The sequence below is a fragment of the Cydia pomonella genome, chromosome 9 (genome assembly GCF_033807575.1).
Source record: "Cydia pomonella isolate Wapato2018A chromosome 9, ilCydPomo1, whole genome shotgun sequence".
Taxonomy (NCBI): domain Eukaryota; kingdom Metazoa; phylum Arthropoda; class Insecta; order Lepidoptera; family Tortricidae; genus Cydia; species Cydia pomonella.
The window spans coordinates 4,382,221-4,404,707 of record NC_084711.1 but is presented as its reverse complement, the minus strand read 5'-3'; the positions used below and the strand labels follow the sequence as shown (position 1 = coordinate 4,404,707).

At 36.7% G+C, this 22,487-nt stretch overlaps 1 protein-coding gene across 1 annotated transcript; it reads right to left on the bottom strand.

The window, feature by feature from the left end:
- Positions 1 to 23: 23 nt before the first annotated feature.
- LOC133521161 (protein white-like) lies at positions 24 to 15,054 on the bottom strand. The gene is made up of 13 exons (XM_061855966.1): positions 14,868 to 15,054; positions 9,342 to 9,564; positions 8,658 to 8,896; positions 7,784 to 7,855; positions 6,491 to 6,670; positions 6,000 to 6,157; positions 5,408 to 5,588; positions 4,882 to 5,055; positions 4,520 to 4,651; positions 3,058 to 3,286; positions 1,093 to 1,198; positions 598 to 769; positions 24 to 154 (listed from the first exon to the last, which is right to left on the bottom strand). Exons 1-13 carry the CDS (start codon positions 14,949 to 14,951, stop codon positions 53 to 55), a joined length of 2,052 nt encoding a protein of 683 aa, XP_061711950.1. The 5' UTR covers positions 14,952 to 15,054; the 3' UTR covers positions 24 to 52.
- Between the last annotated feature and the right edge of the window lie 7,433 nt (positions 15,055 to 22,487).

The following is a 22,487-nucleotide window of genomic DNA, read 5'->3' as shown; positions in this document are numbered from 1 at the left end:
TATTTACATTATTTCATAATAACCAAGACAGCTATACGCCTACAAAGTGACTTCACTTCGTTCTCCTCGCTCGTATAAGTAGAGCGATGTAGGCGAGCAGGCGGAACCCGATGAACAGAAGCACCATGTTGACTACGTCGAAGGTAAAGTCGTCCTGGGGGAGAATTGAATATGAATAAAATATTAAAACAGGAAGGTAATGAGTTAAAAAAGCTGTCTAGTGCTACGAGATACAAGTTCCAATTTGTATATCGATAAACACAACCTACAATAGTTCGGACATTTCTAAATAGCCGAATTATTCCGATATCACGTAATGTCTCGTCGTTATCTTCTGAGTCATCGTTAAAGTGTAATTAATTGATATTCTTATTTATAACAAATTTTAAAATCTTATGAAATATGACAACGCGATACACGACAGATACTAGAACAACGAAAGGTTCTGAAAAACACTAGATCTGCGTCTCCAGCATAATTTCTCTCGAAAACTTTTAATTCATGAAAGAGATGGAGTTCTTGCAAAATACAAGCTAGCCACCGAGGTCCACCAGAACTATCTTGTATAATATGCTGCCCAGTGCACATCAGACACACCTCTGAAAAGCTGAGCGTCTCCAGTACGACTTCGCCCGAAGCCGGACACGTGAAGTTCTCCCTCGTGCACGCGATGGAGTCCACGCCGGCCCACTGGTTGACCAGCAGCGCCTCGTTGCCGTACCGGAACCAGGATAAGTAGGATATCCAGCCCAGGTACGGGGGCACTGACCTGTGAATGAAGAAATGATTAGAAACTAACAACCTACCTAATAAATAATAGAAAGGCGATTAACAACCATTTTTTTTTGATGAGGTTTATTGTGAGATAATAATGGATGTGTGTTGTGTGGTGTTAATATTCTATTTTTCCGTGTGCTCTGGTTTAAGCAAGTTTTACAAAAATTATCATGACCATCACGGCAATATTAGTTTTAAGAGATCCATACAGTAAATGCTGAAACTTGAGACGGCAATTTTTGGAGACTAAAAACACGTAGATCACAAAGTTCTGTCAAATGTTCATGAATTTCTTTACTAACTCTCATGACTTACCCCGAGTTGAGGAAGAACCCCCCAAATAGCATGAAGGGGATGATGATCGGAGGCCCCACGGAGGCAGCCATGCTCACGCTGCTGCTCGCACATGAGATAAGGTAACCTGCGGAAGAGTATGCTAATGAAGAACTAAATTCTACATATGTAAACTGCTTAATGTGAAAATTTAAGCACCTTACCTACTTATTAATAGAAGTTGAAAAGTGCTAATATTAATAAAAGGAAAATATTAGAAAACTATTCCGACGGAACCGAGTAGTTGTTTAATAAATTGATAGATTGATATATAAGTCAATAAAAAATGTCACAAGAGGCAACTCATTTATATGCACTCACTAAAACTACACCACCGTTACCATCTTTAAAGACCATCAAAACTTTAATGTATCAAGTTATGCAAATGTTATTGAAGCATTAAAATCCAAATTCTTGTCTTAGTTAGTTCCGTCAGAATCTGAGGCGACATTGCATTCGGCCGTGGAAAGTCGAGAATAAAGGGCGAGCCGCCGATATAGAGTATCAAGATATTTGAGCTCTTGCGGTTTATAGAAATTCGCTGCACAGTTGGATGTCAAGCAACCATCATAATTAATAACATTGCTATAGAAAGCTAGGCCTTATTCTTAAGTGATTATGACAATTATTTTAAATTACAATAATACTGTTAACTTTGTTAAACGGAGGCCTATTGTGATGAAAGATAGATGTACTGTGACGTAATTTATAGAGCGAGACAAAGATGTGGCTCCTGGTGTATCAATTTTCATATTTGATTTGATGACATGCCGATACAAATGTTGCGCAAGTAATTATGTTAACCTAAACGTTTCTTTTGGATTTACACGTGTTTGCTACTATTCAAGTAATTTTAAGATCTATATTTATCTTATTAAATAAATCGTCCGTGATTGACCAGAAACGTAAAAGACTTTCAGATAGAGCTTCATTCAGGCCGTTCGAGAAATTTCATGCGATTTTCGATATAACTACAAAGTACAATGAATTCAGTCGATCGACCAAGTAACGAAAATCGCATGTAAGTTCTTGAGCCGTCTAAGTGGGGCTTTAAGTCGCCGACCTACGGGATGGAGATGGCACATGCACAAGAAGAAAAATTATGACAAATTATACTATAAATGTAATCAAATATGAAAAAATAGTGAAAATATAAAAATGTTATTGAAAAAAATGGATTGTAATATAATAATATAAAACATATTTCCAATAAAGGTACCTAGTAAATACCTAGGTTTTTCAATTGTCCACTTAAATAAATATTAACTTATGCAATACGTAGGTAACATTTATATTTCAAATAATTCGAAAAAACAAGAACATATTTTTAATATACCTAATTCAATGGATTTTTTTATTTTTGCCACCAAATAGGTTTAATGAGTAACGCCTATTATTATAATACTTCCTGGAACAACTTTTTACAATTATTATATAATGCGTTTGTCTATTATTATAGTGGAGCTAATTAAGTAGTTAAAACTCTATTAAAATAAGACTCATCCTACTAATGTTGCACAATCATTTCATGTAATGTTACATTCGACGCCAGTTTGTAGTCACATTATATTTCTGTATATGAATATGACAACATCAGAAAACCTTGATTTAACTCTAGGCACAAATAACGGTATTTTCCCATATGTGACCGCCGGAAAAAGTTGTAAATAAATACCTACATAGTTTCATACTTACCGGTGAAAACAAGCTGTGGGAATAACCTAGTGCCAATCCAAAAAACTTACCAAACGACATAGCAACATTCGTGATGAGCGCCGGTAGCCCAGACGCAATGGAAAGCCTCTCCGGCGCTGGGTTGAGCCAGATCATGTAACACGTGGTTGTAGTGAACACCGCCGGTATGGTGGCGAACACTGGTGCTTCTACGAGAGTCTTCAATAGAAAATACTCTGTACGAATAGACGAGGTAAAATCTAAAACACTTACCAAACGACGTAGCAACATTCGTAATAAGCGCCGCCAATCCTGACGCTATAAAGAACCGCTCCGGCGCCGGGTTGAGCCCAATCATATAATACGCGATGGTGGTGAACACCAACGGTATCGTGGCAAACACTGGTGCTTCGGCTAAAGTCTTCGATAGGAAGTAGACGTCGGCGCGGTACATGCCGTTGTGATGCTCGCGGATGAAGATGGGCAGCTCGGAGCAGAATACCTGATAGAAGATTGAGGTGTAAATATTTCTGTTAGCTGTAGTGTAATAGCAGTTACTAGGTAATTGAAACTCGTTGGTCATTTGTCTCAAAAATACTTAAGGACGCAATCTAATGATAGACATAATTTTTAAATATTTGAACGGCAAATGCAAAATATCTCCTAATGGTCATTTACCATGAAATGCAAATAGTTAATCATAAGAATTAAGATTAGACGTATTTGTCATATAGGAGCGAGCTACATTTGCATATCCACATTTTTCTTAAAATTTGGATAAATCAATACTTATTTAATTAGGCTAATCTTTTCGCATCTTGCATAAATAACTATAAATTATGTAAGTAGCGATATGGTCTGCCTCCAGTAACTGTATGCGTGTGTGTAAGATATATGTGTATTTTGCAATGAGTGTGTGCTGTTTGTATATCAAAAATGCTAATTTTATTGGTGCAAAATATTCAAATTCCATCAAAGAAAAAACGAGTTCGATAAACTACGCTAAAAATAAACCTTCCTATGTAGAGCATCACATCGTCATGATAAAACCTGTCAACCGAACATGTGACGTAAAAGCCTTGCTAACGAATACTCAGAACTTAATGACACCAATTAAATTAGGAGAATTTTAATTGCAATGAGCTTCTTTAAGTGGTTGTTTAGGTAATCAATGGACAAAGCAAATAAAATAGAATTTGAGAAATGTACTGATATTCAAGTTATATTTAAGAGGTGATTAAGGTAGTAGGGTACATAAGTAGGTAATTTTAGCTGCTTCAATTATTGCTCGGAAAGCAATTAAGAAAGTCAGAGCCAGTATGCGATAGATAAATTGGTACTAATTGATATTGGTGTTTAGTTGTACAACAGCGGGTCCAAAATGGCTAGAGACAGCCCAAGATAGAGAGAAGTGAAATAGCTTGGGGGAGGCTTTTACCCGAAAGGGGCCCACATATTTTTTAAGTCAAATTTTAAGTTAAATTATTTTATTTAAATTACTATATTTATTTTGTTTAAAGTATGTGTGGAACAAATAAAGCTCTTTATTATTATTATATTAGTTGTACAACACGTCATTGTTTGTGGGATCATGAATATTATTAATGTACGACATTATATCAAGGAAGTTACAAATACAAGTACATTTGTAAATGTGACATAAAATTGATGACGATGTCAAGAAAGTGATGCCAATGATGAAAAACATGACAATAATACTGATCACATTACTTACATTAATGACAGCGAAGATGTTCTGGAAGGTCATGTTGGTGAGAAACATGAAAATGGCTCCATTGATGTTCATGACACCGTCCTGGTCCAAATTTTGGCCAAAGTAGATCACACCGATCAGTATGGACACCATCTGAACAATATGTTACTTATCAATATCACCTCAGCGTAATAAGCGCTTAAAGAGAAAATAGTGTCAGCAATATTGCTATGTTTTTAACAGTAAAAAAAAAGTTTAAAATAACAAACACTTATTGATTTAGAACTAGAGTCAGAAGATGTAGTGAAGGCAAATGTTATTTTAAAATAGAAAATATTCGTAATGAAAATTATATCATCAGAAAATTATGAAGGTATACTCACAATGGTCTGTAGAAACCGCACTTTGATAAGCATGGGTTCCTTAGTAACTGAAAGCCATGATCGCCAAAGTACAGCGCGGAACTGTGCCCACCATGATACTTTATATGGAGAGCGGCGCGAGCGCAGACTTGGCGTTGACCATGCTGAGTCCGTCCAGCCTGAAGAAATCTTGCGCTGTTTTGGGGGAGTTGTAGAATCGTTAGTAAACTACATATTGAGAACATGCACTTTAATAGCCGTTGAGTACGATAGTTATTTGATCCAATACTTCTTAAACAAAACAACTTATAGATTTATGTATTTGATTGTTTTGTTTAAGTAGCAAATTCTTACACTCGTATAGCTAATTAAAATTATGTGTCATTAAGGGAACCTTTTATCATCTTAAGTAGTTACCTACTAAAAAAAGATTACTCCAACTTAAAGTTTGAGCGTGACAAATGCAATGCAAATTATGGAGGGCTAATGCACTTTAAATAGTTAGAAAATATTTAGGCACACATTCATTGGGATAGAGGAAATTCACCTCGTGCAACAATGCATTTTCGGCCTCAGCAGCTATTTGGCACCCCAGTTCAGACTTGGCGAACGCCGTACACACTGTGTCCACAGTGTGCCGGGTCGCCTCTTCCCTGCCTGGCACTCCGGCCAGGATTTGGATGAAGTGGTCTGCGGGGTTGTAGTTGGCTGGACACGCCGCTCCTAACCTGGTGGGCAGAAGACAATAATTACCGCTCTACGTTAATTTTCCATTTACTAATTAAAAGGTCTTTAATTCCCGTAAATTTAGGAATTTAAAAAAATCTTTCTACCACACCGTAACGAAAAATTCGTTTTATGAAAAAATTGCTAAAAATACAAAATAAACTTAAACATATCAACATAACTTTTACTGGACTCGAAACCGAAATATCAAGCATGCATGTTTTCTTTCTAATAAGTAGGTACATACCTAATATTTTTGTAGCATATTTAGACTAGTAAGAGAGAAGGCTAAATGGAAAATTTCATAATCTTTACCCTCCCCAAGTCACAATCGCTTATAGAAAATGCCAATCAACATTACATATGGAACTGAAGTAACTTTTCCTTCCCATCTATTTCATAAATACACTTACTCCTTAAAGAAGTCCGTGGCCTGGTCAGGCGAGCCGAGGAATGCGACGCGTCCGTCCGCCATAATGAGAAGCTTGTCGAACATCGCGTATAGCTCCGAAGACGGTTGGTGGATCGTACACACCACTGTCTTGCCCTTCTGTGCCAGACCCTTCAACACCTTAACGAAGAAAAACATTTAGGATTAAAATAATGTATTCAATAATTTAACATATCTGTTTTGTATCTAATAATTTAGCAAGGATCATCAGAAAAGTGCGATTCATTATGGATTTTAAAGACCCATGTCGACGTTTCTTGTATGAATAATTGAAATTAATTTTATTTGCAATCATCATCCAGATATTCGCTGGCGAAGACGTGCCGGTTAAACGGCTACTTCCTAATTCCTAAACTAATTCCTCCCATAGCAGTTTTTAAGCTACCTTGTCTGCTGATAAACGGTTGGTTACAAAGGAAGATTTGAATGGGTACACGAACTGAAAGAACAAACCTGGATGACATTCTGAGCCATGAAAGAATCAAGGCCGGAGGTAGGTTCATCGCAGAACATCAGGGGCGGGTCCGTAAGGACTTCGCTGGCGAAGGACAGACGTTTCATCTCGCCACCTGATATGCCCTTTAAGCGTCCTGGTATGCCGATGACGGTGTTCTGGCACTTTGATAAAGCTAGCTGCAAAGGAAACAATAATTATAGTGGGCGCTTAAGATATGTTTTTCGTTTCCATGTGTATATCTTTCTTGGTTTGGAATATTAATTTCTATGTGAATTGTAATGTATACTGACAAATAGGTTAGATTGCAATTTATAAAAGTGTTAACTTAATTGACTTCTAAATTTTAGCGCGTAGATACCTAAATTAGTTAATAACCTATGTTAGCTTCGAGCAACACTGGCTTCCGACACGTGGGAAAGGAGGCGCCTAAGCGATATCTTACCGAACAAATCATTCTGCCATTTTTTGCGGGGGAAACGTGCACACAGTCGCACTTCTCACTCACTACATACAAAATCCAATCTGTAATGACGACACAGATACATAGAAAATGACACACGTCAAAGACAAATCTTGCACACCTCGATCTCTTTTTGTGTACGGACGAGTCACAATATGCACCGCCATAGGTCTAATACCTATGCTTTGGCAGAGGGGAAATGGTATGAATGCCGTTTCCCTTCCCTGTGTTGCTCGAAGTATGTTAGTGTTTAGTTTTAATTTTATAAAATGTATATGTATCTTAGTCTATAAGATATTTGTAATATGGGCCTTGTTGCCTTAATCAAATTTTGATTCTGTAATATTATCTGTTAATAAAAGTAATAAAAAGTACGGTATATACATATATATATAGATATTTTAACCAATAAATCTTCATTAAATTAAAACCAAAGAAAGCTCCAAAAGCATAACCATTTAGTTGAACTCGTCAGGCGCTTAACGGATTACGTAGCTAAAACCGGTTCTATCAAAATGCATTTACATAGCTTTCCCTAATCTCTAAACTTACTATGGTAAAAAGATTTCAGTGTATCAAATTAATAAACTTCACAAAGCACGATAATATTGCTTAGAATAATTTACTTTAGACGCGAGTACATGTATTCATTTGTTTTGTTAATTAAGCACATTTTGAATAGGTACAACACAACCCTGACAGCCCAAGCTTAAAACACAATGTAAGCCTATTGTCCCTCTAATAAAGATAATCTAGTTTACGTAATAAGATAAGTACCTAGATCTTTTTTGGAAGGTGTTGTGGGGTATTGAAGAGTATCATTCCTTACCTCTTGAATGACTTCTCCAACTCTGCGCATACGTTGCGCGTATGGTATGTGACGATCCATTCTTACTAAAGCCTGTTGGAAGAAATCAAATTAAAACCATATTGAATCATCTCAATACAAAATGATTTAAACAAAATTCTCAAGTTGCTTGTCTTTCGTCTCGCATTAGCAGAATATAATTCCAGACATAAATAATTTGTAAGTACCTACGTAATGTTATGCAATGCAAGACAACGATTAGTAGATACTGATTAATATCTCTTGGATTTAATTAATAGCTCAATAGGTCGAAATCATGTGTCGGAGTCATTGGTTCGTTTTAAAATTAAACGCAACATTTATGTACCTCTTTAGAGTTAGACAAAGATAACTCTGCAACGATTTTGACAGCATAAACTATGCAAGTGTTATTTAAATACGTCTTAGTTTCTTATTTTCATAGACGTTTAAAATAACACTTGCATAGTGCACTGTATCAAAATTATTGCAGATTTATCTTGGTCTAACTCTACTGGAATGTCGGACTTTATAGTTACATATAATTGATAATTCACCTGAAACATCAATTGCTCTCTAAGAATGAACTCCCATGGAAATACGAGTACATATACAAAGATCCTACACGTATGAAGACCACACTGCCTTGGGGTATAGCCAAGATGACAAGTGTACATCGACAAACGCCAAACGAGTAGATAAATGTATTAGGATGACATACGTTACGAATAGTCACGTGACAAATTTTCCTACGATATTTAAATTTCGATTGGCGTATTCTACCAACGATTGTCACCTTGGATTGGCGCTCTGTGGCTGTTTGTAGTTACTTGACGGTCAGTGTGCTGAAAAGGAATATAGGACTAATAAATCTTACTTGAAACACTAGATGCTCTCTAACAGTCAGCGTGCCAATAAACAAATCCTGTTGCTGCACATACGCCGACAGCGCCGTCAGCGCTTCAGGGGTAGCTGGCTGACCATTCAGAGCTCTTGTACCACTGGATACCACTCCCCCATTAGTGCGGAAGGTTAATGTGTTCAGGAGAGTGGTCTTGCCGGCGCCCGAGGAACCCATGAGAGCGAGGAGCTCGCCGGGATACGCGGCGCCGTTTACTAAACATAAGGTAACAACATGGTGGGATAGATATTGGATTTTCTATCAAAAGCAAAAGTAAACTGATAAAGGTATGAAAACTAATTTATTTATAAGCGAGTAAAGTGAGAAGGCATGTGGCCTCGTGTTTAAAAGTAGGTACTTTTAATTAATAAAAAGTATAAGATTATATGTTATAACGCTTCACGAGAATTAAAAAAAAACGCAGCCTGCATAGAGTATCAATGCGTTAACATATGGTACGTTTGGGCTTACATTAAGCGTGGTAAAAATGGTAAAATCTTGTCAATTCACTTGCCATGCATGTCTTCTAATCTATAGTGATAATTTGATAAAGTTACAAATTAATTCAGATTCTATGACCCCACGAGATTTTATTTAAAAGGAAAGTAACTTGAAATAGCTAATCACATTTGCGTATCGGACAAAAAAAATGGTACCCACCATTCTTCAACAACTGTTTCCTCTGCTGGAACATGCGATCATTAGACCCCTTCCAGAAGTTCCAGAACCTTCTGCTCCTGGACCTGTTTTCTGTGGCGAAGGCGTTGATGTCCGCCCAGGTGTACGTGACCTTTTCCACAGCGCCGATGGCCCCATAGTTGCGCTGTGGGATGGTGAGAGACACTTCTCCTCCGCTCACTCGAGGTTCAGGGGTATTGGAGTCCTGGTTAGGGAAAAAAAGAATAGTTAAAATATTTAATACTTTCAAGCACTGATCTTCTACCACGAGTTTACCGGATCGTATTATTACCTAATAGGTGGTTTAAAAGTATAGTGATAACGGTCATCCACTTCTTCACACAAACGTAGTTCTCACTTCCCTATCTTGTCATTAAAGTTATAGAAAATATTTTTACATAATTTGATGTAGGTATATTAATCACAGTTATGCTCCGTCGTTCTTCCAAAAATTTATATTACGTTCCTAACTTCCTAGCTCTTTAAATAGTCAAAAAAATCAAAATAGTTGTGAATATTATACATCAGATCAGATTGTGTATTTTTTTTTACTATAACAAAAAACTGAGACTATGTTTGCATGGAGAATCGGTCGTTAAGTTTCCCCTTAATATAAGGTCTGTGCCCACCAGTGGGACATATAGGACATATAGTGTATAGGCAGATTTTTTTTTATTAAGTCTGTAAAGCCCGGCAAGCAATCATCACATACCCTGTTTACACGTATGTTTGAACGACTACACTCTTCGAATAATGATTATAAAGTATTAGGTGACATAAAGAAGAGATGCACTCGTATTGTTACATTGCCGTCAAGCTCGCACAGTGACATTGAGAACAATATAATTATGCGAGTGAAAAAGAAATGTCAACAGGCGGGTACGAAAATCTATATGGAAAGCGTCTCTGCTTTAGATCCAAATAAATTCAGTAAATTACCATTCGTGCTCCTTCTGAAAAAGCCTTATTTAAATAAGATAAGAACTTATCTCCATAATTTATAGGTAGTGATTTAACTTACTCAATGTACTTTTAAAGTCGCACCATGTTTTAATACAATAATAAAATAAAGAAATTTAATTTCTAAGTGACTCAGTATTCTCAATCAGGTAAAATATTCTATTTAAAGCTCGTACACAATTAGTGTCCGTAATTTCATAGGTAAAACCTACCATCAAACACAAAACAAAAGAATCTAGAATCAATCAAAGAAGCGTTCAATTAAAGAAAACAGAATATATAATTGCTGCTTGTACGAGCATTAAAGTTGACAGTGTTGAATGAATCCGTCGAAATCGCCCTGTGAACGAGAAGTTTCTACCGTTAGAACTTCCCCCTTTTTTATCCGTCTTTTAAACATTATGTAAATACTAAATTATGCAACACTGTGGCGCAGAAAATTGCCTTATGAGCATTTTCCACATTACCAAGCAGGGGGCTGTCGCGAATTTGACACCGTGTGGGGCCTATTTTCTTTACAAAAAAGAGCTTATCTGCTATAGCTTAACTAACTAACATAAGCCTTTTTCTTGTCAATACATTTATACATACGTTCAGTACAACTTTGTACAGGGGATCAAGCGAAATTCGACTTTATGTCAAATTCGTAAGCATCTTCTGAGACGCAGATAAGGTTCTCGCGGAATATCTCGACCCAACACGGACTTAAAGAAGCCACAAAAGTTTTGGATTAACAATAGCATGGATAACGTAGGTATCATTAATAATTTACTGACATTTAATACAACTAACGACGTAATTTTTAGCTTCGACTAAGTAGTTATCGCCCAAGGTAGATATAATTTTACTACCATGTGACACATACTGCTTTTCACATCATCTATGAGGAAGTTATCATATTTTAAAATACTATTTAAGCTAAAATAATAGTTTGCCAAAAAACACAAAAATATAGTGTCCTAGAACAGTAAAGTGCCACTGATCCCTCCTAGCGCTCCTAGCAGTGAAGAAACGTGACTCTTTGACCCCCCTAACAGTAACAAAAAGCCCTTATCGGAATAGGTGATGTGAAAAATTTGGCTCCTGGGCGTTAAAAATAAGCAAAGGTATTAATTTTTACAAGTAAGGTTGCCAGAGCTCAACGAGGGGGGTGGGGTTAGGGTCGGCAACGCGCATGTAACTCCTCTGGAGTTACAGGTGTACATAGGCTACGGAGACTGCTTAACATCAGGCAGGCCGTATGCTTGTTTGCCACCGACGTAGTATAAAAAAAAATACAGGAGAAACAAGGCAATAGGAGTCTTAATTGTTAAGAGTGGCCAATAACTGTAGCAGTCACCCTACTATAATAATACTGTAAAAGGTAAAAACCCGCGCGACGGCCATATCTTCCCTCGCACTTTCGCGTGGCGCGCCATGTTTGGTTCCTTCTAATTTCCTGGCTTTACGCCCCATCTTAATCTCAGTGCTTCTCGCTTCTACCATTAAGAGTAATATTTTCAATCCTAAAAACTCGTCCGTCAGAAGATACGGTCAAGTAGCAAAACCAAATAAAAACAAAACACACACACCTATCAAGAATCCCACAAGGAATCCACTTGTAACATTTATAGGGTGTTAATTACCGGATGGGATTAGGGCCGGTATCGGTTTCGGTTCCGGGCCCGGTATCGGGTGGCACGTGATACCGGTAGCTGTCTCACACCCGCAGCGGAGACTTTTGACCCGAAAACTTACGACGGAACTGAGCTATTATAGAAATTTAAACGGTTTTTTATTTTTATAGCTTGTTTATCTTTTGCGGGAGGCTAAAAAGCATTCGACCCGCCCGGTTCGAAAAAGTTCCCGTTAACCTTATGATTACCGGTATTCCCAAGGGTGTCAGGGTTCTTATGTGTGTACCTATACTTACATAGTACTCATAATTATATTTGTTTAATGTAAATAACTCAAACGGCTGGCTTTGTAAGATACCTAATCAACTTGATTTCAATATCAATCAGCGCGTCGTACTCGCACAAATAGATACAGTATAAATAAATATTATGGGACATTAAGTCCCACAGTAAGCTCAATAAAGCTTGTGTTGAGAGTACTTAAACAACGATATATATAATATATACATATTTATAAATACTTAAATACATAGAAAACACCCATGACTCAGGAACAAATATCCATGTTCATCACACGAATAAATGCCCTTACCAGGATTTGAACCCGGGTCCATCGGCTTCGTAGGCAGGGTCACTACCCACTAGGCCAGACCGGATAATCTGAAAAGATATTTTGGTCTAAGCTGTTAAATAAAAGGCGTTGTTTCTTTTGTGCACGGCGTTGGCTACCTAATTATTCATTAAATTGTCTTTTAAATGAGCTTGATCCTGAGTGTTCTTGTCCTTGATTCTGTGTGTTTAAAATCAATTTATTATAATCACCACAAGTCTGAATGCGTCTCCAACGAATCTATCCTAAACCTGTTCTATAAAAATAGACAACCGTTACAACATAAAAAGGTTTTAAGTAATTATTACTTAGGCACTTGTAAGTGCCTAAAGTGCCTAATTAAAGATGCCTGGAACTATGTACGTATAGCGACGAATTTAACGCTTCAGCCTACTTAGTCGGTAATATTAAGTAGGTTTCCGCGACTCGGATTAAGGCTCTAAGTAGCACTTAATTTGGGTTAGCAATATAGGTAGCTCCAGCTCTGTGTTGATGAATCAGTCAGCCAGTCAGTAAGATACACGCATCTATGGCCACTTTGGTCGTTACTATCTCTTTGATGCTGACTGTACCTGCAGGCGCCATCAGATATATCACACGCCTCAGTGTTCAGATCTTATTGAACACCTCGGTCGCTCTGATAAATGATGGCAACTGAATTTACATTTTTCTATTTATATTATTGTCGCCTTCTTCACTTTTGATATGTAGCATGTCATGCCATTTTAACTTACAAATTTTTATTTTTTCATACCAAACTTGTTTTTGCTCTATTTCTTTGCTGTAGCTATATAAACCAATTACAGACAAAGATATACCTCATGTCATTGTATGTGCATGTTTCATTACAATCCAACAACAACGTGTACTTTTAAAATGAGAACTAAACTCCGTTTGTATGGGGAAGGTGAAATTCGGCTGAGCTTGCTGCGGAGTCTTTAAAGGGATTTATTTATCTACGTAACTATCCTAGCTGCAGATAGCATCTTGCAGGATATGACCCATTGCAGTGAATAGGAGCAATTGATCGAATTGGAGTTTGGATATAGGCCTGAGGATATCGGCTCGATCTATTTAATAATTGGGTTATTAGTACGTTATGATAGCTGTGAGATTCATTGTTTGGATTAGATACATAGAATATTATACTATCTCATAATTTGTCAGTTTATCTCAATTGTGGTAACTTGTTTGAATCTATAGGTACTTAGGTATTTTCTCATCGTTATTTACATATTAATCTGAATAGGCCCGTTGCTAAGATAATTTATGTAATTTTTTTACTAAGAAAATTTTAGCGTCTACTTACCTATACCTGTAGCCCTAATACAATTACTTAAGATGCGGTATGGTGGTTTACCCCGGCCATGGCTATGAAGATGACTTAGTTAGCAGTTTTTAGTTTAAATCCTGGCATGAATGTGTGATGATTTCGATTACATTTTTGTATTTAGTTAAGTAAATAAAAATTAAAAGCTAAACCTCTTGTCTGTCTATGATAACTGATAAGCTGCTGTAGCTTCCGAGGTTACCCATGATTTTTGACTTCCGCACACATGAAAAGTTATACTATATTTCGTCCCAAAACTAACTTTTACTAAATTAAAAAAACACCATAAAACTACAACCTAAAAACATACAATTTCAATGGGAACTTATTTTTAGGCAGTGAAGTTAAATAAAAAGGTCACTAACTAGTCGCCCGTAGAGCATCGGAAGGCTTTTCGAAACCCGACGGACCGGTGCACATCAAACGTGTTTTTACATATTTTCTTCTAATTCGGCCAGTGTTTAACGATTGCTTCACTTCACTGTTGGAGGTTTCCATGTGTTTAAAGAATTCAGTAGGTTGCGCCGAACGGCCGGAACAGGTTGAATTAAGTAACATGGCAAGTTTTTTCAAACGTTAGCCATCCGTATTGAAGAGAATATGTATGAATTATTTTTAAACCCCGAAAAGGCCAAATAAACACTGGAAAATTTCAAGAGCTAAGTGGCTAAAATTTCGCACTGCACTTCCTAGTGAGTTTTAGGGGCTGGTCATCCTTATTTTCGAATATGAATTTGGTTTCAGTGAGTAGTACTTATAAATTTTGGAGATGAAAATGTAGTTTATGAACTAGCGAGTTCAACGCGTTGCATTTTCTTAAATAAATAAGTTTTCTAAAGTTTCTCTTTCAGGAGTACTCAAATTAGATTTCACAGATCTATCACACTTTTTATTCGTATAAATAAAAATATTATGTTGATGGATAAAATATAATTTTTTACACATCTATTTTATATACTTTGCAGTCTAGTAATTTTTCGAAAGGTAGTTACCTGTGGCGAAGCGTTGTAAGTGACCCGCTGATGTTCAGCTGAAGATGAAATCAGAGGCTCATGCTCTTCAGCACCAACTGTCATTTTTACTAAAATGAGAACTTATAATCCAAATTTGATTATTAAAATCACCCAATGTTTATATCACGAGCACTTCACAATATTTGTTTTGTTTTTAAGGTAGCGAGCGCGCGCGGCCGACGGTGAGTCGAAATGATGGCGCGCAACCGTTGCCTAATCAACCAAGCGCCAAGCAATGTAACTCCGGGCAAACAGCTCCGCTATTTGTTCCCCACGGCACCCTGACAACCTGATAATGATAACATTTGCAAACAAGAATGGCATTATGCAAGTGGGCAAAATTAGTAATGAAATTTTAATGAAACAATTAGTCTCGTATGTAAATGTTTATTCAAGTAAAATCATATTTGAGATAGCAAATAATTAATCGGTACATTATTTTATACAATATGTTTATGAATATCTTTTATTTTCTGCGTTACTCGTATGATTATAAATGACACATGACAAAGGAACTATTGTATGTAGACTTGAGATGTTTCATGAACCTTAACAATAATATGCTTTAGCAATATGGCTATCATACTCCTCTTTATATTGTAAACTTACTGTCTAGGTAATTCACAATGACATTGCGTTAACATACATTTATTCATTCATTTATAATATTATTTGGTGAATTACTTACTATGAATAACCCTTGGGATTTCTCTCCCAGTCTCGACATTATTTCGTAGTAATCGTTACCTTGAACGTGACGCGGGGCGGGGAAGGTTTTATAAACTTAAAACCATAGAGTATAATTAGTCTCGACTGAATTTGAAACCCTGTATATTTCACTACAATAATTATTCAGTACTATTTTGAATTCTGACTCGGCACTACAGATAATTTGCTAGACCACTGGGCCATCCCCGCTCCGCCGCCAAGTTCCATAACCCATAAACGAAAGCTATCTCGACCATGCTTAATCATATTTATAAATAAAATAACGGTATTATTTACATTGCACAAACGAAATTCATGTCTGTAATCGTATTAAAACTATAGGTAAACGTATGAGATATTTAGCACTACATAGGAAGCATTCCGGGTTATATAGTCTATGAGTCTGTTAATATTATGGCTAAACCGACGGTGACACGATGCGGGACCGTCGAAGCTATTGTAACTATGTATATGACTGCCATTATCCAATAATCTCAAGACGTGCATAATTCGTTATATTTTATGATTATACTATAAATTCATGGAATTATTTATTAATGTATTAATATGTAATCGGGTGTAGATACTATGGTATGTATAGTCTAAGCTAATAGTATTGTTTAGAGTCTATATCTGGCGAGTAGGCTAGTTCGAATTGGAGTTTTTGTTCATCTCACTATAATTATTGCTTATTTATTTATTAGCGGTAAATAGGCTTACGGCGGCGTATTGAGAGTTAAATATCAACTATAAAATATAGCATTACTGCTCTTCTATTGTAAGATACGGAAGGTAATGGTAATACGGAAGTACGCGGTGGCTTTGTCTGACTTTTGATTTCTATTCTAACGATTAGGTTACATTCACGAAAAACCGGTAACACAATTGTGATCGATACACATTTTGTTTCAAAATACAAAAATTCAAGTCTTAGTCATTCGTACATGCTATAAATTATATCATATTTTATATCCTATGTTCTTTGAATACGTACTCGGCTAGTCGTGACAAGTAAACTGTGATGTTTCAGAGTCAAATACTTGGTATATTATGCAGAGCAAACTCTCACAATCTAGGTAATTATACTAGGAATAAAACGTAACTCGCTAAGACGCCACTCAAAATGTTCAACGTTAATATTATAACATAAATTACAGCAGTCAGTGTCAGATTATTAAACGTGTGCTTGCCGCGGCAAGCATATCTGGCGTATATATATATATATATATATATATATATATATATATGTGAAAGGTCATTCAATTTTCAAATACTGATATGTCGGGTATGCTTAACGCGACAGTTTGTGTTGTCAGAGGACCAACTTACTGCTACTATTATTCCTACGTGAATGCGATGCTAAATGGCAGTTAACAATGGACTACTACGCTATAGTATATATTTTGAGCTTAATTGTATTTTCAACTTGAATATAGGACTAAAATCGTAAGTGCATCCCGAAATGCCGGCTAAAAGCTTTCAGACTAGCGTTATTTGCGTTATAAACGTGTGTTACATTTTGCGTACTTATGATGGCTTAGGTGTCCGCTCGAATTAATGCGAGTTACATACGAGCCATACGAGCGCGTCAACTCTAAAGGGGCCCTCTGATTACCAGTTCGTCGGACATATCGGCCTGTCAGTTATTGGCAAAAGCTGACAGTCGCGAATAACTGACAGGCCGATATCGTCCGGCGAACTGGTAATCAGTGGGCCCCTTAACACAAAACCCATGGACATTTCAATTTCAATTTTTTGTTTCATCATGTCACGCGATTAACGTTCAATACAATGCTCTTATGAACGCAAAAAAGGACAAGTCTGAAAGCTTTTCTGATCGGTAGGTAGTTCACGTTCAGTACCGTAAGGTTTACTGATCTAGTGAAACCACAACCGCAGCGTTCTCATTACAAGCGTTCCTCTAGACGCCAGACGGTGTCTATAGCGGCGGCTTCACCGCAAACAACTCATAATATCATATATAACATTATTAGTCACTGCAAATTATTTTCATTATTTAGTGAATTCAACTGAAATTATTAATACATTATTATACTGTGATTTATAGAATAATTGAGGTTATTATGAACACCAAATTAGACTCGCTAGAACGCCATTGACATCTATTAATATACCAATAAAAATTATAATTATCAACGTTTATATTGTCCAAATAATTCTCAAAAGAAACACTTGTAAGGAATTATCTTGCTCCGAGCAAAATAATCTGTTCCTCTTACACATGACCTTACAGTAAGGTTTAGTTTGCTCTCTAAAAAACATTTAACGGTTAGCGCAAGCTAGACGTATATGGCGTTCCAAATTAAGTCGTTACTCAGTAAAACACTATTCTTCTGACACCGCTGTTCAACGGCAATATGATGTCGGCAAACAAGTGCTTTTACCACGTACTAATATAAAAACGCTGACTGATATGTTATCATTAGATTGAGGTAATATTGAATGCATCTACTGTCTTTTATCGTTTGGCTCAGAATTAGCAATGACATTCAACACATGCCAAGCAATGAATAATTTTTTTGGGGTTAACCCTTTTTTTAATTGGCATAAATTCTCAGAGACCATTTATAAAAAATACCTAATAATATTAGAATTATTACGTTGGAAAACTTCTAATATTATCAAATTAATATTTAATATGAAATGAGCTCCTAAAATCAATATACGGCATTCAGCCTAAATAATATTTCAGCTAATACAACTACATATATAATCACAAAAACCTTTTCCTCAAGACACAGTAAATGCGGTTGCTTTTTTGAACCATTAATTGATAAACAATTGCCGAACGTGACGTGGGTATTCGACGAATCCATCAATTAAATACACTGACGTGGAACATTAACGCTAATTTGCTAAGTGTTGTAGTAACTTAAATCTAAAGTACAGTGAAACCTGGATAATTTAACCCTAAATAAATATTGTGTGACATTATTACACAAATAGACTAAGTCCCACAGAAGGCTCAATATGGCTAGTGTTGGAGGTACTTAGACAACGATATGTATAATATATGTATAAATACTTAAATACATAGAAAACAATGCCATGACTCAGGAACAAATATCCATGCTCATCAAGCGAATAAATGCCCTTACCAGGATTTGAACACGGGACCATCGGCTTTATAGGCAGGGTCACTACCCACTAAGCCAGATAGATCGTCAATTTGCTGCCGGTTCCATAATTTCAATTATAGAGATTTTTTTTTACTAAAGGACTGAGACCGGCCACTTGTCTGCAATTATTAAAGTTTTCCTAATTATCTAGGTTTCACTGTGCGTCGGTAAGGCATATTCGTATCAGTAATCGACGTTTAGTAAACTAAGGCGTCCCATTCAGTGCTAAATTTCATTATTTTAGTGATCTAAGTTGAGCTAACTGGTCACACTACCAGTTAAGATATTTGTTAATAAGTTACCTTCTGCTAGTCACTGACATAGATCGAGTCATTCACGATGACGCGCGAATTTGACAATTCTAACTTTTAATGGCATGACAATACGAACCAAGGCACGTGCCCTCGTGAATGATACGATCTATATATACATAATACGGTATATCTCGTTCGATTATAAGCGTCGAGAAATACATAGTCGCAAGACTATTTTATCTATAAATTTTAACTGGACTAAGCCCACGAGAGCTATAATGAGCTCAATCGGCCAAAAATTATGTTTAGATAACAATAATTCGTCAACAAAACAAAGATTGTTTTCCTACAGATCGATGTACCAAACTGGCATGAATGAATGAACTAATATTAGTTCTATCTATAACTGTGAATCATACCAAGTACCATTCATTTAAATTCTTTTCATTCAATTTCATTCTATTAACAGATGCCAGTTATAGTGAACCTTACAACATTTTGACAGAAGATATAGTTCGTGTCATACACGATGACGCACAGATTTGTCAAATCTAACCTTTAATAATATGATATTACGAGTCACGAGCGTCAAGACACGAACTATAAACGTTTAGTGTCAATGGCAACGACAAGGATAGCACTAATAGTAACAGCAACACTTAAGAGGGGGCATGAAGTCAGGACATTTGAGAGAACTTTTTACCTTTTATCCAGTGATCGCGGGATGCAACACCGCGGTACATCAAACTAGTAGTATGGATACGCCTTTAAGCCCCCGATACCTTTTAAACTGCTCGAGTAAAAACCCTTTGTAGTGTAGATAACATATAAAATATATGACATTAAATAAGCAGTTATCGAGGTCATTCACCCCGAATGACAACCAAAACCGCGATGACTGCTTTAAGTAATAATAATAAGTATTTAAATGAATAAAGGATATTAATAAATATATATAAATACTTAAATACATAGAAAACACCCATGACTCAGGAACAAATATCCACGGTCATCACACAAATAAATGCCTTTACCGGGTTTCGAACCCGGTACATCGGCTTCATAGGCACAGTCATTACTCACTAAGCCAGACAGGTCATCTTGACCTTTCCGTTTGAGTTTTTTCATAGCATTTTCTCGCGATTAAACCGTGTAAAAATTCAAATTAAAAATTACAATTTTGTGTCAGCCCCCTCTTAAATTATGGTGGACCTTATATCTTCGCAATAAGGTTTAGATTGATCAGTTAACAGTTTGGACGATGGTACAGTCAGCATAACGATTAGCCTAGCACCCCTGCATACAAACATGCAAAAGTATTAAGCGAATAGTTTTGCTGACTGTACATGTTTTATAAATCCTTGTCGTCGTAAAAATTCTAGTAGTCTAGCTATTAAAATACATTGTCATTTCACTATGGCCCAGTGGCACGAACAACAATCGGCGGACTGATCGAAGAACTCTGAAACTCCCCATACAATACAATTTAGGGAACGTTTTGACAGTGACAGACGGTTAGGTGCGACCCTTAAAATAATACAAGTGACGGGGGCGAACTAAGACAATTGAAATAATGCGAGTGATTAGTGAGTTCGCGTTAGTACACCACACCATGAGGTAGCCTGATGTTATAAAAAACTTAAAAATAGCTTCTCACCCTAAATCGATACTTACATTATAATCGATATAATACTGCTAAAACTATGATAAATCCCCTTCGAAAACATACAGGGTGCGAACACCGCTAGGCCTCAACTGAGAAGATTCCTGCGTCTCTTTAGTTTTAACAGTGCAATCACCCTGTATTAGTCAGGGACATTTAAAAAAGCTAGTAGGTGCAAAAATTACGTCTATAATGCATGATTTATATAGTTAATGGCGTAACAATATACAACGAGAGGAGCCCGGCCGCAGCGGTCCGTACATCGCCATACTTTCCTTCCCTTTACGAAAACATTTCACTAGAGTACACAAACTCTTAATAACTACATGAAAAACGAAATTTTGATCCGAATTCCTAAACCTAAAAGTTTTATCTGATATTTGACCTAAATAGAAACCGCGCGGTGTCGGGTGTCCGCCGCATTTGCCACATGAACTACTAACACTAACTCCAAACATAGTCACTAGTTAAGGCCAGAGCATACCGGCTGCGTGTGCGTAGAAGTGCACGCGTTTGCTAAAGAGCCTTGAACGCACACGTAACGCAAGCTGTGTGCCATGTTTTATAAGGATCTGTATATTACAACGCGCACTGAGCGCTATGAGCACGCATCCGATGTGCACAGGCCTTTAATCGTCTCCTGATCTCGCGTCGTTATCACAGCCTATTGACCGCTGCGACCCGCCGAATCGACTTCAATACTCCGCCTAACTTTCTACATTCGACGGGTCGATTAAGCGAATTTTTGGGCTCCTCTGCTCCTATAACTACATAATATACTTTTGTTACGTTATCGAAATTGTGATGAACGACAAGCATACACTCTTGGCCTTTAAAAAATGCAATATTTTGATACAATCGAAGTCGTTTCGAAAACGTAACAAAACATGTAACAGACGTTAAAGATATGCTCGCCGCAGTTCCAGTCCATCGATTATAACGATAATTACAATTAAAATAAAGTCTACTTTCCCACGCACCCATACAATTTCGCTATTCACGTAAAAAACGCAACCAGCCCGAATGCTAAACGTTGAATATTTATCTATATATCCTCTTTCCTCGCACTTAAGTATGACTGCGGCGAACATTATGCTCTTTAACTAAGTAGTTACTGTGAAGAATTGAGCACGCATGTGGCCACCTCTACTATTATCAACGTATACAAATGGGTACTTTGAAAAGGGATATTTTGAAGGATATTCTGAAGATAATTTGTTATTAATTCCATATACTATAATTTCTTCCTAAGCCTCTTTATTGATTTTCTAAATTTCCTAGGCCAATTTATTATTCCTTTTACAACGGTGATAAGACTTATTAGTCTTACAAACGCAACTTATGAAACTTATTAGTTTCAATACACTTAAGGCGACACCTGGGGCCCATTTCTCGAACGGTATTACGAACTGTTAAATCGTATTACTTTCCATGGCAACACACTAATAATATTAGAGTTATACCGTTCGAGGAATAGGCCCTTGGAACTATGGAAAGTAGAGGTAAGGAATACACTCTCCATAGGCAAAACTGATGCAAAAGTGTCCAGCTGTCAGCTATAAATAATAGGTCCGAATCTCGCCAGAGTAGCGCTAGAGTAGCTAAGAACGTAGGCGATATTGGCGGAGTGAAGTGCGCTGTCTATGACTAGATTTCTTTTTCAAGTATTCTAGGTATTGTAGCGCAACATAATTATTTAAGGTTTTTTGACAGACACTTTTTGGTACATGGAGATTCTATTCCTTACCTCTTCATTCCAGACCTGGAGCGCTCCTTAAATCATTAGGTAGTATATTATTTGGGAATTTGAATGTTGAAGAATTAAAACGTGAAC

Coding starts and splice junctions, on each gene's coding strand:
- LOC133521161 (XM_061855966.1), bottom strand. CDS start 14,951: ATGACAGTTGGTGCTGAAGAGCATGAGCCTCTGATTTCATCTTCAGCT. Junction 6,158..6,490: donor TGGCTCAGAATGTCATCCAG/GTTTGTTCTTTC, acceptor TTCTTCGTTAAG/GTGTTGAAGGGTCTGGCACA. Junction 155..597: donor AGACGCTCAGCTTTTCAGAG/GTGTGTCTGATG, acceptor ATTCTCCCCCAG/GACGACTTTACCTTCGACGT.